This window comes from Aptenodytes patagonicus, chromosome 1 (assembly GCF_965638725.1).
Source record: "Aptenodytes patagonicus chromosome 1, bAptPat1.pri.cur, whole genome shotgun sequence".
Lineage (NCBI taxonomy): Eukaryota > Metazoa > Chordata > Aves > Sphenisciformes > Spheniscidae > Aptenodytes > Aptenodytes patagonicus.
In genome coordinates, this window is record NC_134949.1 from 3,497,496 (window position 1) to 3,515,011 (window position 17,516).

At 44.0% G+C, this 17,516-nt stretch overlaps 1 protein-coding gene across 1 annotated transcript; it reads right to left on the minus strand.

Annotated features, from left to right (window-relative positions):
* Nucleotides 1–1,497: 1,497 nt before the first annotated feature.
* On the minus strand, nucleotides 1,498–17,020 carry LOC143164863 (interleukin-2 receptor subunit alpha-like). The gene is made up of 7 exons (XM_076347926.1): nucleotides 16,784–17,020; nucleotides 5,988–6,173; nucleotides 5,641–5,763; nucleotides 5,096–5,332; nucleotides 3,583–3,624; nucleotides 2,588–2,635; nucleotides 1,498–1,675 (listed from the first exon to the last, which is right to left on the minus strand). The coding sequence occupies exons 1-7, from the start codon at nucleotides 16,842–16,844 to the stop codon at nucleotides 1,632–1,634; spliced, it is 741 nt and encodes a 246-aa protein (XP_076204041.1). The 5' UTR covers nucleotides 16,845–17,020; the 3' UTR covers nucleotides 1,498–1,631.
* Between the last annotated feature and the right edge of the window lie 496 nt (nucleotides 17,021–17,516).

The window sequence follows — 17,516 nt, forward strand, 5'->3', positions numbered from 1 at the left end:
AAATGAGTCTAATTTCCCTTTCCAAGATGAACAGTGTGAGGAGAAGAAAAGTGTGACTGCGTTTGACCCATCCGGGTAGGGAAGGGATGGGGGACATCAGGTGTCCAGCGTCTCTCTTTGTGGGGAAGGTGGTGTGTGGGCTGTAATAACGGTGCGATCATCTAACATGCTTGGGCGAGCGGTCCATATGTACGCCTGGTCGCTTGGGAGAGGCTGCAGTTATATTAGCAATGCATCTGCTATATGGTAGGAGGAGGAGAAGTGTTTCTGGGAAGCAGTTTCAGGCAGGGCTCTTTCCCCGTCTGTCAATGATGGGGTGCACTCCCTCCACCCGTACTTGTAGGTGGAAAGTCACTCTGTCCCCATAAGAATTAAGCTGTAATATTTTCTGCCTCCTTCACACGTTAGATTTGAGTGTCCAGGCTTCCTCCTCGTTTGCCACTGCTGGTCTTGGAGTTGCTGGTACAATCCGGTTTCTTCTGTGGCAAAGCATCGATTTCATGAGTTCGGATCTGAACGTCACAATTCCCTGAGAAGTCTTCTCTACAGCAGGAAAAGACTTTACTACAGCTGGAAAGAGGCAGGTTTTCTATGGCTTCTTCGATATTTACTATGAGAAACCAAACAGTGCTTTTTGCAGAAGACACCACATAGAATCTCAGTTACTATTTCATCTGGTATCCACCATTTCATCACTTGTTCCACCACAGGGCCAGTGAAATGTAGATCATTCTTGCCAATTTTTCACCTATCATATTCTCAGAAATCCCACAACGGCCCGGGTAATCTTCACCACAGTTGACTATCTTCACTAAAACATGTTTCAAAGTGTTGTCTACACTTTCTATGGCTTTATCCTATTGTGAACTGGCAAAAAAGCACTGCTGATGTGGTTTCACAAGGTCCTCCTCCTTTTCGAGAAGAATCCCCATTCAGCAGAGAACCAGAGCTCATCGGTAATCAGTAAGGAACATGAAGAGAAATGGGGATGAGGATTAGCAAAGAGAGAGGAGAAAAGGAGAACTCCCGAGTGTCAAATAGGGACATCTTGGATTAACTAGGCTGGGGAGCCTGTGAATAGGAACAGCCTTTGTGCATCTCAGTATAGTAATAGAAACAGCGAGGAGGCCAGACTGAAATAAGTCTGAAGTACAAAGTTGTCATGACGCGACTGAGAAATCAGGGGGATGAAGGAAGAAGAATTACGTGGTCGTGGTGGCAGATGCTCCACCAGGCTTCCCACAGGTTAGCCAGAGAGAAAAAGACTGATTGCGTAGTCTATCTGAAACCAACATATTTGCATAATTGACCTTAATTTCCCCATGGGATTCATTTTCCACCCATTATTTGAACTGCCATTCTCAGTTCCATGATCGCTGGGACAAAGCGTGCTTTTTGATTTCAAAAGCTCTGATTATTCCTTTTCTCGTGCCAGTATTTAATAGCTGAACCAGACAACCCACAATCCAGGGTCATTTATTTAATACCAAAGAAGGTATTCAGAAATCTAAGCAGTGCAATAGTGAGATGGCTGATCCGGTTGATAGCTCTTCCACTGCTAGGGATTTTTCTTTTTTAGATTTCACATTTTCCCGGTTCTGTCCCACTTACCAAATTCTCTGCTTGGTGAGTCACACACAGACAGCAGGAATGATAAGCAGAACAAAAAAGATAGCTGTTAAAACAGAAAATCATCACGGTTAGCACCTGGTTTTATCTGTAATTATTGCAATTACTCCAACTGGGAGAAACAGGCGAGACCTGGGATAGGGGCTTATCTTGCCCCTATGCCCAGAGGCAATAGTTCTTCCATATTTTCCCACTGCTTTGCTCCCTGGGGCAAACAGGACCCAGCCAGAGAAGACCTGGGCAACTAGAGAGCAACCACGGCTAAATATCCAGGGACTACTGATGCTGCGGTCTCTGTCATAGTTTGCAATATTCCTCCTTCCCTTCCTTTATCTCACTCTGTTATTCTTCATTATAATGTGCGCTACAGTTGTCAGCAGGCTCCAGCTGGAATCAAGAGCCCTTGTACAAAGTCTTGAGCATATGCACAGTAAAAGACAATTTCTATTTTAGCAGCTAATTGTTGAATGGAAGATGGGGAAGGGGGAGAGGAAGATCTCTTCAGACTGATCTAAATGCATCAGTTTAGCTGTGAGAAAATATTTTATTTGCCCATTCTTTTTTTACTCCTTTGAAAATGTGAAAGAAACACATCATTTAAATATTTACATTTTCCCTGTTTTTTCCAGTTGAAGTTATTCACTGAATTCACAGTATCAGAGAAAGAATCTGAAAATTGCTTCATTTAAAAACTAGGCTTTTGGTTGATCTATTTTCTTTTACATCCCTTATGAGTCTTTGGAAACCTCTCTATAAAAAGCTTAAGTGCTTAAACAGTCTCTATTTACACTTTCTTTACAACTTCTCACCCAATACATGGGCATAGATGCGTCTTGCAGTATATTTATTAGCTCTTATAACAGAGATGGATCTCTTTGGTAGAACAGCAAATTGAAAGGCAAAGTAACTGATCTGGGGGATGGGGTGAGGTCTGAGTCCAATCAACAAAATGACATACCTGTCACTGGCAGTATCACAGATGAGGAAAAGGACGGATGAGTCGAACCTACAAAGAGAGAGAAATTCTTGATTTTTCTATCGATTTGCTCTCCTGGCGATAAGCATCACAGCAGTGATGAGGATAGAGTCAGGCTAGGTCTGACAGCTCTACCTCTGCACAGCAGACTTAATAATTGCCATGTTTGTTTCTTGGCCATCAATAGATGTTTCCAGCCTGGATATCAACGTATGTGCTGACTTGATATCTGTTAACGGTGGGCATGAAGTGAACTGTATCTTCCAGGCAATGGGATCCAGCTAAGGTCTTTATTTCATATGAGATTGGGAAGGATGACTTTCAAGGTGCCAAGCTAGGATTTGGAAACATGGCTTCAGACAGGACCTCTTTTTCCCCAGAAATGCAACCCACAACTTCCCTGGTGCAAGAAATTCATTGAAATTCTCCCTTATCCTGAAAAAGAAGCTCTGAACTTGAGTCAGTATGAGATATGGGCAGGTTTTTAACAAGAGGTCCTGTAAGAGTGGTCTCTTGATAAATCTCTTTGTGCTGAATGCTGGGGTGAGAGCTGAGAAAGGGGAGGATATTCCTTACCCAGCCCCATTAAAGACATCACATCATAACAAAGAGAAAGGCAACACTTTGGGGGAATAAATATTTGGTGCACTAATTACAAAGACCTGACTTTGCTCAGGTTTGAGTGTACTTTTGCAGGAAACTGGAATTATTGTTCTATTGAATTAAAGGCCAAGATGGCCTATTTCATCATCCAGTCTCATGTTTTTCATAATCCTAATTTTAAAATTTCAAATATTTGTAATCTCCGACTATTCAATAGGTTGTATCATTTTCTAGGACTGGCATGTTGATGGGTTATTTCCATCATAGCAAGAAGTTACTTCATCCTGACAGTACCAAGTAAAATTACCAATAGAAAAAAAATTACTGTCCTGAAGGAGGAGGAAAGACCAAAAAACAAATTGCGACTGCTGTACCTGGAACACTCTGAACCGGGCACCACAGGGAAACAGGTGGATCTATGAAGAAGGGGAGAAAGTCCTGGGTTATTGCTGAAATAGTGTGTCCAGGTGATTAATTCTTACAGTCAGAGCAGCAACGAGAGGCAACGATGGCGAAGTGTCACCTGAGAGGTTGCTCTGCAGGCAAAAGAGCCTGCCCAAACCATCCTGCTCTACCACGTGGCCTGGTATGGGTCACAAGGGCTGGCATTCATCTCACCTACTGTTACGTAGATGTGGCCTCTGAGATACTCATCTGGGCTCTGCTATAGTCACCGGAGAGAAACAAGCCTTTAAAGGGTGCAATTAATCTCACACTAAAACTGACTTGTGAAATAGGGCAGCTAACACAGCACCATCAACACCTATTTTCCTCTGTTGGTTATAAAGGCAGTCCAGCTCAGATGTGGGCATCTATGCAGTAGACGTCCACAGTTCTGTAAGATTAATTTCCCCTTAAAGGCCCAATTACTGGTGAAAACCAGTTTTTTCCACTCTCTGTTGGGAGGAAAAATCCTCTTGTGTTGACCTTGCATTGGCTCCCACCTCTGTAAAATTCCGCCCACAGCGCTCCCCTACCTCAGAGGAGGTTGGGAAGGTAATGAAAGCCTGAGGACTGTGGAGGTGGTGGACATCTGGGTCCTTCCATCTACAATAGCTCTGTCTGCCACCCAGAGAGGGCCTAAGACCCTCAGTGCGATCACAGATGCTTGGGAAAGGGGCTCTGTTTTCTCTCTGCATATTGAACTCATTCATTGTAGAGTTAGGAGAGATGCCATCAGGAAAGACAGGTAATTTGGGTGGGGTAGAGGCCATGAAGGTCGGGGTTTTTTTGGCATAACCGATCTAATGGCATAAAAGCAAGAAACAGAGATTCTGCAGCCTCACTTGAGAGCCCTGCTGGCTCCCTGAGCAGTGAAACTCAAGGTGCCAGACCGCAGCGGTGCATGTCCTACTGAATCTGGGTCCATAAGGACTACAGTGCAATACTGGTGGGCTTTTTGCTGTCTCTTTGTTCAAAACAACATCCTGGCTGTTAAATTAAGAACCAAGCCACGTGACTCATTTTTAGCTATGGACTAGCTAAACTCTGGATCCTAAACCCCTGAGCAATCATGAAGGATGCTTAGATATACCTTTTGGAGTACCTTACTGTGAAGTGACAACAGATGACCTATAGCTGCCAGGAGGAAGGAGAAACGAGAAAGACTTATTCTACTATTTTCTTTCCAGTATATGACAGTGTGGCTCTATCTGCTCACAAATTCCTGCAATTTTGGAGTTAGTATGAAAGGACACCCAAGACAAAGTAGGATGCAGCTATGTCCTCCCCAGAGATGTCATCTCCATCAGTCAGAGATGACATCTCCATCAGTGTCAGAGCCCTGAGGTCACTGATCTCTCCCAGGATTGATGTGCTGAGCTGGGGGGTCTGGACCCTGCATGAACAGGTCATGACACCAATGTGATGCCAAAGCAACCATCTTACCAGGCTCAATAGTCTGTGGTGGCCACTCGTCGCTATAGCTGCTGTCATTGGTGCATCGCATGTCAAGGTGGGTCCAGATGATTTTGCCATTCACCTTCTTGCACCTGCGGGTGCCAGAGGTGGGGGGTCGCTTATCGTAACCACTTTGGCATTTGAAATGTAATACTTGTCCCACGTAATAATATTTGTTCAGGATTAAAGAGGCATGTGGAATAGTCTTGGGAGGACCACAAAAATCTGCGGGATCACAAGGCAGCACACGGTTAAAGCAGATAGATTTTACCTACTGCTTTTGTTCTTGAAACAACATGATTTGTATTCTTACAAAACATAGACAAGCAGGATATACCAAGCCTTCCTAATTCTTTGTTAGGATATAAAATACTCATTCACTTACACCATATCACTTGTTCAGCCAAGATATTATAGCAATTGTTTCTTTCTCTCTGTCTGTCAAAATAATTAAAAATTACTCATCATTCTGACACTGCTTCCATGGAAATCAGTGGAAGAAATGTTACAGTGATGAATGGGCTCTTACTTACTTTTCTGGTCAAACTCTGAAAGGTTTTCTCGCTTCTGGGGTGCAGGGCTCTGTGTTTTTCTTTCTGGCTTCTGTGTAAAATCTAACTCCATCGCGGGAGCCGTTGACAACAAAGTTTTCTCATCTGTGGGAGAAGTTGTATTTGCTGAATTACAGCAGGACAAATAGCAGAGCAAAGCCAGAGCACCCAAACTTTTAGAGGCAGGATAGAATTGTTGCAAGTTCTAATTTGCAAAGATAAGCGCAAAAGATCACTTGTTAGAGCAATGCCCAGATGTGTCTCATACTGACTAAAACTCATTGGAAAAACACCTCTACAAGTGTAGAAAAAGGACAATAATCACTTACCAATGCATTCAAATTCCTTGTACATCCAAGAAGCAACCGGCTCTGTACTCTGGCACCAAATTCCCATGTAGTGGCCACTTCTTCTCGTGTAGCCACTGTCACATTCGTAATACAGTTTGGTCCCCAGTGGATACATTTCAGCAGTAACATCAGCAAATTCGGTCCTTGAAAGAAGTGGGCATTTTTCTGCAAACAGAAAGCCTGAGAATCAGGACAGCCTGTGCATCTACCTTATTCACCAAGGACTTCCCACACCTTTCTGTCTTATCAATACCAGATCATGCCCAGAGCTCAGTGAAGGAAGCCTAATTCTGCTTCCAGCCACAGGCCTAAAATCACAGCTGAGGGATGAAAGTGGATGTCACGAAGGGAGCATGAGGGCAGCAAACCTTTGTTTCTTTGATTGTCTCTAAGCCAAGGAGGTGCTCTGAGTGTCTGGCAAAACTCTTAGTTATTTTAAGTGAACACATTTTGTTTTAATTTTAGAACAATTCCGCCTTCCAAAGCCTTCTTCACATTGGAGTTAGTTGTTGCCATTGATTTTATAAGTATAGATTTGTTCAGGATGCAGAAAAATCCCTTGAGCGTGTCTCCACCAAGTGATGTGAAGCCTGTATTTGTCTACACTTTTTTAGTTAGGAGGGGCTGATTCGACTCCCTTGTGTTTCTTCTAGAGGAGAAAGGATGCTGGAGCAAGGATGTTCTGCAGCGGCTGGGAGAGGTGGTGGGAGGCAGCAGGCCTATCTGCCTGCTCCTGCCCCCGCTGCCTGAAGCAGGCGGCTGAGCCCTTTCTTTCTGCACCCAGCAGACGGGCAACATGAAATGCTACCACCATTTTCTTAATGAAGCTGTACATGATCATATCGTAGAGCCGCTGCCTGCACCAGTGAGGCATAATAAGCAAAACTAAGTCATTAAAAGTTGCAGTCATCTATAAGCAAACGTTGGAAAGAGGAGTAGACTGTCAGTTCTGTCTGAGCACACCAAAGAGCAACTTACTGTGAAATAAGTTTGCAAACCTAAATATAACTTGTCCCAAAACAAGGACGTGAAGTGCTGTGTCATCAGCAAATCGCATCTAAATATACTTCTCAATGAGTTGGAATGAATTAAGTTAGATCATTTCAGTGCACTTGAAAAGCCCACTGAAGCTGAGCTGGAGACCCAGAAGTTGATAAAGGCGCTACTTAATGATTATTTAAGGCCTAAAGGCTGAGGAATTCAAACACAAAACAGGCTGGTTGCATCAGGGCTGGCATTCAGGATCTTTGGGTGCATGATCTGTGGCCCTTTATGCTTATGCATAATAGTAACAGCAATTATGAGTAAAATTTCTTAGTCATCCTTTCTTCACATTTCCTGCAGCCATAATCATAGAACCATAGAATGGTTTGGGTTCAAAGGGACCTTAAAGATCATCTAGTTCCATCCCCCCTGCCATGGGCAGGGACACCTTCCACTAGACCAGGTTGCTCAAAGCCCCATCCAACCTGGTCTTGAACACTTCCACGGAGGGGGCATCCACAACTTCTCTGGGCAACCTGTTCCAGTGCCTCACCACCCTCATAGTGAAGAATTTCTTCCTTATATCTAATCTAAATCTACCCTCTTTCAGTTTAAAGCCATTACCCCTTGTCCTATCACTACATGCCCTTGTAAAAAGTCCCTCCCCAGCTTTCTTGTAGGCCCCCTTCAGGTACTGGAAGGCTGCTATAAGGTCTCCCTGTAGCTTTCTCTTCTCCAGGCTGAACAACCCCAACTCTCTCAGCCTGTGCTCATATGGGAGGTGCTGCAGCCCTCTGATCATCTTCGTGGCCCTCCTCTGGACTCGCTCCAACAGGTCCATGTCCTTCTTACGTTGGGGGCCCCAGAGCTGAACACCGTACTCCAGGTGGGGTTTGGTCTCACTAGAGCAGAGTAGAGGGAGACAATCACCTCCCTCGACCTGCTGGTCTTTTGATGTGGCCCAGTATACGGTTGGCTTTCTGGGCTGCAGGCGCACATTGCCGGGTCATGTTGAGCTTCTCATCAACCAACACCCCCAAGTCCTTCTCCTCAGGGCTGCCTTCAATCCATTCTCCGCCCAGCCTGTATTTGTACTTGGGATGGCCCCTACCCATGTGCAGGACCTTGCACTTGGCCTTGTTGAACTTCATGATGTCCGCACAGGCCCACCTCTCAAGCCTGTCCAGGTCCCTCTGGATGGCATCGCTTCCCTCCAGCATGTCGACCACACCACACAGCTTGGTGTTGTCAGCAAACTTGCTGAGGGTGCACTCAACCCCACTGTCCATGTCGCCGACAAAGATGTTAAACAGCGCATGATGAATAGTTGTTCATCATCTGGCATCTGCCCTTGACTCCCAAAGTGCCTTCTCCTTGAAACAAAGCCATGCCTTGCCAACAGCAATCCAATCAGTGACTCCCAGACCCAGTCCTGCAATGCCCTTTTCTTTCAGAGCCACCCATCACTTTGTCACTTTGATATTTTCTGCCCTTTTTACTTTTCATCATCTTGCCACTTAGTAAAAGTCACAAAGTTTGAGGAAGGCGACAATGAAAAGTATTGTGAGCAGCTTAACAGCTAAGGTGTGTAAGGGATATTTTAATCCCCTTGTATCTTTGTGTTACCAAAGGATTCACCTTGTAAACTACATCAGACTGTGGCTTCGAGAGAAGCGACTGTACCCGAAATAGTTAACCACATGGTTTACCACAGACTGTCAGGGTGATTAAAATTAAAGAGTTATCAGATTAGCAGCAAGTTGAGATCATGTACTCTCACTTTCCCTGAAAGCTAAAAGCATGTTTCCCTCAAGACTTCAAAAGCCTCTTTGAAGCAGACTGAAGATCTGAATCTCAGCATGAGGCACTCAAACCTACAACTCTTTAGTCTCTTCTTAAGAAAACCCGCAGCATTTAGCCTACTCATCATAAAGGGAAAACATTGTTTTAATCAATGATCAAATGAAGTTAGGGTTCTTCTGAACTTGCACGCGTCAGATAAGGATTGTGCAGAAATGGTGCACACAGGTGACAGCAAGCACTACCCATCAGGCTGGTGCTCTTGGATCAACTCATCCACATTGCAGCTGGATCTCAGGCAACACTCCTAGGATCCAGCCTTTTCATTTCACCCACATCGCTCAAATGCTTGTCTTCTCACGTCTAAACCACTGCAGTATCTACTTCTTTGGCCTTTACAACCAAATTCCTGTCTCTGATCCAGAAAGCATTTGGAAAGATGAATTTCCTAGGTCTCATCATGACTTTCAGTTTGCTTCCCTCTGTTGACTTCTAACTGCTTCACTGTCACATCAAATATTTTCCTCCTCTTCTCAAGAACCTTCTCCTTATCAACCATCATAACCTTTCAAAATATTGGCTTCTCTTCCCGTGCTAGACCTCCTCACCAACGTGTCTGATACCAAAGTCATCAGCTGTGGGGTTTATTGTTGTACAAGTCCTCACACTGGGAGCAGCCGTGCATGAATATGGACATTTCAAGATACCCGTTGCCATTACTCTTCTTCACTGTCTTTAAGTATCTTATACATTTTCAGAGGTGCTTTTCTTTAAGTGGTCTTTTACCCATCTTTCAAGAACAGGTAGGCACCCAACATGCTAATCAGCATTACTTCTGTACTTTCTTGCCTTACATTGGGATCCTGAACTTCCTCTGTTTGTCAGCTATTTGTACCATGTCTAACGAGTCCTAGCTATTAGCCAGGACTCCAGGCATTGTGGCAGTAGATGTGATAATAACTCATGATAATGACTACACTCTCAGTGAAGTCTGTCTGAGAATGGAAGCTATAGTTTGGCCATCAAACCCAGAAGAGCTCCCAGTGCTTTGACATTTAGAAGCATCACAGGTTCAGGCTAATTGCTGTATTCAAACTCCCATCAGGGAAGAATAAGTATCCCCCAAAGCTGCAGAGGCCATAGGTGGTGGCATATAGGTGTGCAAGGGTCTTTCATGGCACTGGACATCTCAGGATAGTGTGGGAAGACTGTGCAGAGAGGAAGCAGACCTGGTGAGATGTGGATCATATTGCCTACGCAGAATGACCTCTGGAGTGAATCATCCCTAGAACTTCATTCAGTCTTTGTGCCCGAGGAAACTGCATGGTTTGCCCCTAAAAAATCAACATCCCTGCCATGTGGGTGATAAAAGAGCCAGAATGGGAAGAAGCAAGGAAACTAGGGAATGGCAGTGTAGATTTACTCCTTGACTAATTTCTGACTTTTTACATTTTTAGGGGAGAAAAACTTTGCTTTTTTTGCTGTTTTGCACCTGGTTGGGAATTAGTCTGTCTATTTGTTTGAGTTGGTGTGATAGGAAAATATAAATCTTATAAAAGGCCAGCACACCTAGGGAAAATCATAGCCTCTGGTGGCCCACTTTTGCATAGCCCAGTTTTCCTCTGGGTTCTGCATCCTGCCACAGCTACTCCAGGGCTACAGTCCTGCTAGTATTGGTTTAAAAGACTGCCCTCACATCACCTTCAAATCTCCTCTTGGGGTTTTGTTTGCCTCCTCATTTTCCATCTCCCAGTTCTCCATCCCCATGACAAGGTGCTGCGTGTCCCTATTTCCTTCTCTTTCAGTCCTGATGTCCTCTGTCCTCCCCTTCCTTCATTCACAAGCTTCATCAGCCCCCACCTACCATTCCCATTTCCTACACCCCAAAAGAGCCCTGTGACTAATTTCTTTGCACTTAGAGGTACTAACATGATGTATTGAAATAGGCCAAAGAGAAAGGTTGGTGTAATTACATTCATGGGATTTAGCACTGCTATCGGTTGCAGAATCGCTAGAATCCGTAGCTCTCCTAAGGCAGCTGGGAATTCGCATTTCTCCCCCTATTAGTGGATTTTGGTGCCTACAGCATTTCTGGAAATTTTGGAACTGGTTTCAGATATTATCATATAGTGGAGGGAGACATGCCCTTGGAATTAGAAGGAGACTAGTGAATTCAGATGATAGACATCTGTGAAACATAAAAACTAAAAAGGAGTTATTGCATCCTCTGGTGTGCTCCCAAAATTAAGTCTGATAGGTTTTCTGAGACCTGCAAGCCACTCCTTGTCATCTGAGCCACAAGATCGGTGGGATTCCTGCTATTTCTGCTTAAGTAACGGTGTCTGATACTATTTGAGGTGTCTTAGGGCATCTGGGACCTCCACATCAGCTGTCAGATATCACACAGGAGTTATTGGGGGCTGGTGCCAGGCAGAATACCCTGCCATGCCGTCTTTTGTGAGTTCATTGCCATGTGCTAAATAAAGCTTAACTGCCTTTGGTTACCCTCAGCATCTAGCATCATTATTTAGGCTCAGTGGAAAGAAACCCACTAGCTAAATCACCATCAGTTCTTTCAGTACTTGGGTTTCTTCCCTGAGGTTTCCCATTCAAATACGTTACTGACCCAACACAAAACTGCTCATAGTGGACATGCTGGCAGGATTAGGATTTATGAAGCTCTCCCGCCTATTTCTCTTCCACGTCTGAGTTCACAGAGCAGTGTTAGACAAGGCACGTTTTGTCCAGAAGAAGTGAATGGGGAAAATTTATAACGGGTATTTTTAGTATTGGATAAACACAGTGAGTCATGCCATGATAACCTAAAGTCAGAATTTCCTCTGTCATGTGGCTGTGTGTCACCAGCGCTGACATTATTCTGATGTTAAGTTAAAACAGCAAGGTGCAAAAATAGGACCATTTTCCCCTAAATACAAAGGCAGTAAGACGGGATCGGTAGGAAACTGGCTGTTCTGAAGATCTGGGTAGAAGCAGTGGAAGAAACCAGGCACTTCATACACCTGCCCAGTTCAGAGATGAAGAGAGCCTCTCCCCAGAGATACCAAGAAATCAAACCGTGCCAAACCCATGAAGACATTTCCCCAGATGTGCCTGAAAAGCTAATTCAGCCCTGGGGGGTCATATGCTGTCTGAAACTATGTGCTCTCTAAATAGAGCATGCCTCTTGAAGATGAAACTGATATGGGTGAAGAGAAGGAATTGATACCGGCAACTGGACTGAAATGGTAATGAACTTTTTCTAACTTCAAAACTTATTCCCAAAGGGTCCGTTAGCAATCTAGCTACAGCTCTGCCTGCTTCTTTCCCCTCTGATTAATGTCATTTACTGTCTATTTGGATTTGTAAGCTGGCAATAGATCCCAGCTGTGGGGCTGTGGTGCAGACCTGAAGTTTATGGTAATTTGCCTGTGAGATTTTGGTTAGCTATACTGTAGATTACACAGAGATTATCTTAAAAGTCATGTGAGTAGTAATGAGTCTGCAATTTAAGTGACAGAAATACAATGCAGATGAAATCACCAGGTGCAAGATTTAATGCAAACAGTGATGGAGGAGAGGTCAGCCTTAGGGGGCAGGAGATGGGGTTTAATATTCCTAGCAGTGGAGAAGAGGCATGTCCTATTCTAAGGACAAGGCAGTTCAATGCCTGCTGAGTTTGCTGTACTAAAAGATGTCTCTGTTGGAAAGACAGTGTAAAATAAGCTGGAATATGAACTGGCAGGAGCTGTCCATTAGCTCCATCAGCTACAGTGGTGGAAGAATGCTCTTACATGCTCACATCGATAATTAGTGTGCTTTAGCTAATGCATTGATACCATTTTAAAGCTCACTTTGCTGTGAGTTCCCAGCAAAGCAGCCTGCAGATGATGTTGTGTCTTCTGCCGACCCAGGTGTTTCTTGACTGAATATCTGTCTCCCCTCTTCCTAAACACAATTATCCCCCTTCATCACCAACTCACTCCTGTTTTAAGGCATGGACTGAGTACCACCCAGCCGACAAAAAGCAGACATTCCAATTCCCTCTGTAGTCACTAGAAATACATTTACAGGACATGACTCATTGCACCCTTATCTGCAATCTGGTAGATGAACTGTGCCCTGAAAGTGCTACTTTCTCTCCCCTGGCTATGAAGGGGGTCCACATGTCCAGTTTGATGGAGACGATGGTGCAGACGGCTGAAGTTAAGTGAGATGAATCTCACGCCTGCCCTGGCAGGGAGGCTGGGCCGGGGACTTGGACTGCAAATGGGGAATTAGAAGAGGGAGCATCAGGAAAGAGGGAGAGTGTTTCCTAAGGCAAGGAGAGGGAGGAAAACTAGCCCAAGCACAGTGCACTGTGTAGAAAATGTACGAAGTGGAGAACGGGGAACATTTGTTTTTCTTATTCTGTTGGGTTTGGGTGTTTATAACCTTCTCGGTTCTGTGGTAAAGCCACAGAGCTCAAACTCTTTAAAGGCAGCCACTGCACATAGCATGGTAGCAGAACACGGAGTCTGGTTTTGAGAATATCGTATGTGAAAGCCTTGTTTTGGTGTGTGACATTTGGGATTTGAATAGGTTTGGCTACGTTTTTGCTTAAATCTGTGACTTCAGTAGCACCCGCCTCTTCGTTATTTCATCTAAAGGGAAAAACACATTACTGAAAAAGAAAATTGGCTTTTTAAACAGCAGCAGAGATTCAGATCCTTTTCTTTGGCTGGAACTCTCTCAGGCTTGCCTTTTGTTGGGCTGGAAGGGCAGTAGAGAATGTCCTCCCTGAAAACAATTGAACTGGATGACAAGCATGTGTCCCAGCCTTGGGTAACAATGAAAAAAGGTCTGGTGGGACTCTTTTGATTTCAGTTGCAGTTAGGACTCATCTCATTTGATTTGTGGCCTTAACATGGAAGTGGCCATTGAGCTTTTCGCTGGAGCTCTCAAGAGTGGGATGGAAATTATTTGTTAGTGTTGATGATTTTTCTGACCTTGTAATACACGAAACATTTTTCCAGATAAAGAGGGCTGTATATTCTTTATCTGGGGGCTCGCACGTTACAAATGGAGAACATAAAGAAAAAGCAGCAGATGACAGAGTGCTGCTACCGTGGCAGGGCTGAGGAACAGGGAGTCAAGTGAAGAAAGTCATGGAAGGACTTTGGAAATGTGAGTTTTGGAGAAGCTTTGGAGGAGATGGAGCAAAGACTCAGTAAGCCAGGTTGTTCCAAGGTTCAGAACCAGGGTCAGGAGATGGAAACCATGGGTAGGAAACATCCAAAAGCTCGGCTTTGAAGATACAATTAATGCAACAGGAAAAACAGGAGAGATAAAGCTGAACATCGAGAAAGCAAGCAGGGAGACCAAAATTGCAACACTCTGAAGGCAATAGTGAGCAAAGTCCAAGGTAGTGGCTTTCTAGCAGTAGCTAAAGAATGGATTTTTTGCTGTGATGAAAGGGAAGGACATAACATCTCATCTCTGATGAGGTGGGGAGAAGATTTCTCCATCTGAAGGCAGAAGCAGATATTGCAGGATCTCTGCCCTAACATCTGCTTTTCCTCAGCAGGATCACAATTTTTTGACAATTTTTTTAACAATTTTTTTTATTGTAGCTGTATGTTGGGCACTTTGCTGCTGGGGGCCACTGTAGCTGGAAGGTTGATAAAGGTATTTGCTCTCTGGTTGACCTTACAAGAAACACTTGTATGTGTTTGACAACTTTAATTTATTCTGCATTGCATTTCAAATCCATGGGAGCGAGCACTAATATGCAAGTATAATGGGAAAGAAATTCCTCTCGTTGAAATGACTGAGATCTGGTACCCATCTTGTGTGAATGAAATTCAGTTGAATGAAATTCTTTCTTTTGTGAGTTTTAATCCTTTCCAGGTTTAACTTGCAAATCTATTCAGTGTATTCCCATAAGATGAATAGCAAGATGGAAAGGTCGTAGGAGCACAGACCAGCTTTTATCTTGTATTTGACCCTCACTAGCATACTTCAAGCCTCATCCATGCCTGCAGCTTCTAGGCACTGCTGCTGTGCAGAGTAAATCAGATAAATGTGGTGCTCTTCACAAGAAAATCAGCATTTCCCTTACCTTCTTTAGCACCAAGGTGTAGTTTAATTTTTACTAAATGAATGATCATCCCATGCCTTAGTTTCCCCAGATATATATCAGAGGACGTTGCCCTCTCAAAGCACTTTGAGATCTATCAGTGAAACTGTTCTGTAAAACAAAGGCTTTTGATTTTCTTTTTCCCCTAATGGTATTTATTCTTGATAGTGCATTTTGCCAGAAACCCTCTTGCAAACAACATCTATGGCAGGATCTATTTACAAAACTGAACTTGCAGTGCTGGGACGAGCTGAAAAGACTACGGCAAAATAATATGAGTAGCACTGTACGTATTGAGACACAGTTGATTTTTGACCAGTTTGACCTAGCCTCTTTCCCTTTTCTTTGCTTATGTCTGTTCCCAGGTCTCCTTGTTGATCCCCCTAAGGAATTAAAACCAATAGGTCCAACAGCCACAATACTTCAGGCACCTCTACAATAAAAAGCCCTAAATTGGTAAAAGGTGGTGTTTCTTATCTTAGTGTATTATTTGCAGGGAGAAATAAAAAAAAAATAAATAAATATTACGTTTAAACATTGGGAGAGACATTGAAAATAAATACAGGAAGCTGAGGAAAGAAGAGCTTAGTGGTACAGCGAAGAATGTGATGCTATGCATTTATTCATTCATCAGAGAATTAAATCACATCAAATTGCATAAAATGCAACTGCACTAACACCCCTCAATTTTTTCCAAAAGCCAGAAAGATTTCTGATAAATGAGGCTTGCCAGCAAGAAATCTCACTACCTGTCCCAGGCACAGTAATACAGAAAGCGTGATATAGGGGACCTGACTCATCCCAGAACCGATCCTATTTACATATCTCTGGCTGAACGTCTCGCAGTGATGTTCTTGCACACAGCACTTAAATGCTTGCTGTGGGCACTGGCACTTCATCTGGCAATGAAAAGGCCCCGTGAAGGAAAAGGTACAGCGTTTACTGGCAAAATACTTTAACGAGAATAAAATCACCTGGGGGTTAAATATTTGTGAAGGTACTTCCTGCATTAGTGGGTTAGGTTTGTAAGCAATACAGTCTTCCCTTCAGATGCCCTGCGCCTAGTAAAATTCACAGCCCTGCTAGAGATGATCCATTAGCAGTTACAGTACCACTGCCTCTGAGAACCTGCCTTGGGCTGTATCTGCTCACACCTCTCAACCTGGACATCATCAGCAGATACAAAATGAAATATCACATTTATGGAGCACCGAGAATGTAAGATTTTTTTTTTCCCCCTCTGAACAAAGCAGTTTAAATTCAAATATGCTAATATATCACCAGGCCATTTCTCAATGCACACGCTTGTCACAATAAATAAGCCGAATATAAGCAGTATCACAATTTATAAATGTGTAAAATTATGCTGAATGAATTAGCTGCCTCTGTTCACAGTTTATAAGCACTACTGGTTGGGAGGCGTGGCTGAAAGAATACTCGGTATCTATAGTACCCATAGCAAACTTGGATGGCACCTTTTAACTAACAGCCTTGCTATCAATTTTACCTACAGAGGTACTGACATTTCAGTGTCTATTTTTATATTTCCTAAAATTACATGCAAAATGGAAAAAACAAATTCAAAGAGCTACCTAAGGTGCACAAGGCTGCTTTGATCTGCCCACTGTGCCAGCGATGGGTTGGAGGATACATACATTACTCAGACAAAAAATACCCCGTAGTGCTCTGGATTGCCTGCAGTTGGTTTGTGGGCACAAAACCCATTTCTCTCATTTCCTTAGAATAATAAATTCCTTAAGCTCTTAACATCTTTCCTTACCTGAAAGGAGTCAGGATGTTGCGAACATCCTCCAGCAGCCACCACAAAAAAGCAAATCGTATTTTCCCTCCCCAAAAGGCAGAAACAGTCTTTTACCTGGCTTGTTCCCCTTGACAGATCCAAGCAAGAGCCACATCAAAAGGCACTTGAGCTCCATGGGACTTGTTCACATCTTTTCTCCGCAACACTGAGGATGGTGAAGTTTCTCAGAAGCGATGGGCTGGTGCCAGCCAAGCCAAGGAGCCGTCTACTGCCTGGTTAGACCGGTGGGGAGCATCACCCTGCGTGCGCGGCAAGGACTTTGCTCTTTGGTCAGCAAATCGTCGTTTCGCTGGCTGGCTCCGCAAGAGAGAATAAAGGCTGCTCTCTGTTCAGGTATTAGTAGCTTTTATCCAGGAAATCAAACTTAATGCTCAGTGTGGCGGAGCGTGCCGTCGTGTGTAGGAAGTGGTTTGACACATCAGAGCTACTGGCTCCAGAGCTGTTGCACTGCAGCTGAGGTCAGTAGAAGGGGACAAGATTTTAACGGGTTTGCCCGGCCACTCGGCCCCAAATCTGTGGCTGGTCAGGCATTTGAGAGGGACCGTCGCTGTAGAATAGTTGTCCGGTGTATGACAACGGACCTCAGACACCATCTGTGGGCTCTCCCTACAAAGAAAAGGTCCCATGGGGTATCGTTTTGGCTTTTTGGAGGTCTTCTGCTAATGATGATAAAACCACACTCCATTCTTTTTTTTTGATGTATGCGTGCTCGCAGTTTCTCTGAGTGACAGCTGAGCTTCTGAAGGATGGACAGTTTGATCAAAAAAATCTAGGCAGATGAGGCTGG

Excerpts from the sequence above, each read along its gene's own strand:
- LOC143164863 (XM_076347926.1), bottom strand. The coding sequence starts at position 16,844 with ATGGAGCTCAAGTGCCTTTTGATGTGGCTCTTGCTTGGATCTGTCAAG. Across the intron at positions 6,174-16,783 it reads TGTCAAGGGGAACAAGCCAG|AAAAATGCCCACTTCTTTCA; the intron begins GTAAAAGACTGT and ends TTCTGTTTGCAG. Across the intron at positions 5,764-5,987 it reads CAAGGAATTTGAATGCATTG|ATGAGAAAACTTTGTTGTCA; the intron begins GTAAGTGATTAT and ends CTTCTCCCACAG.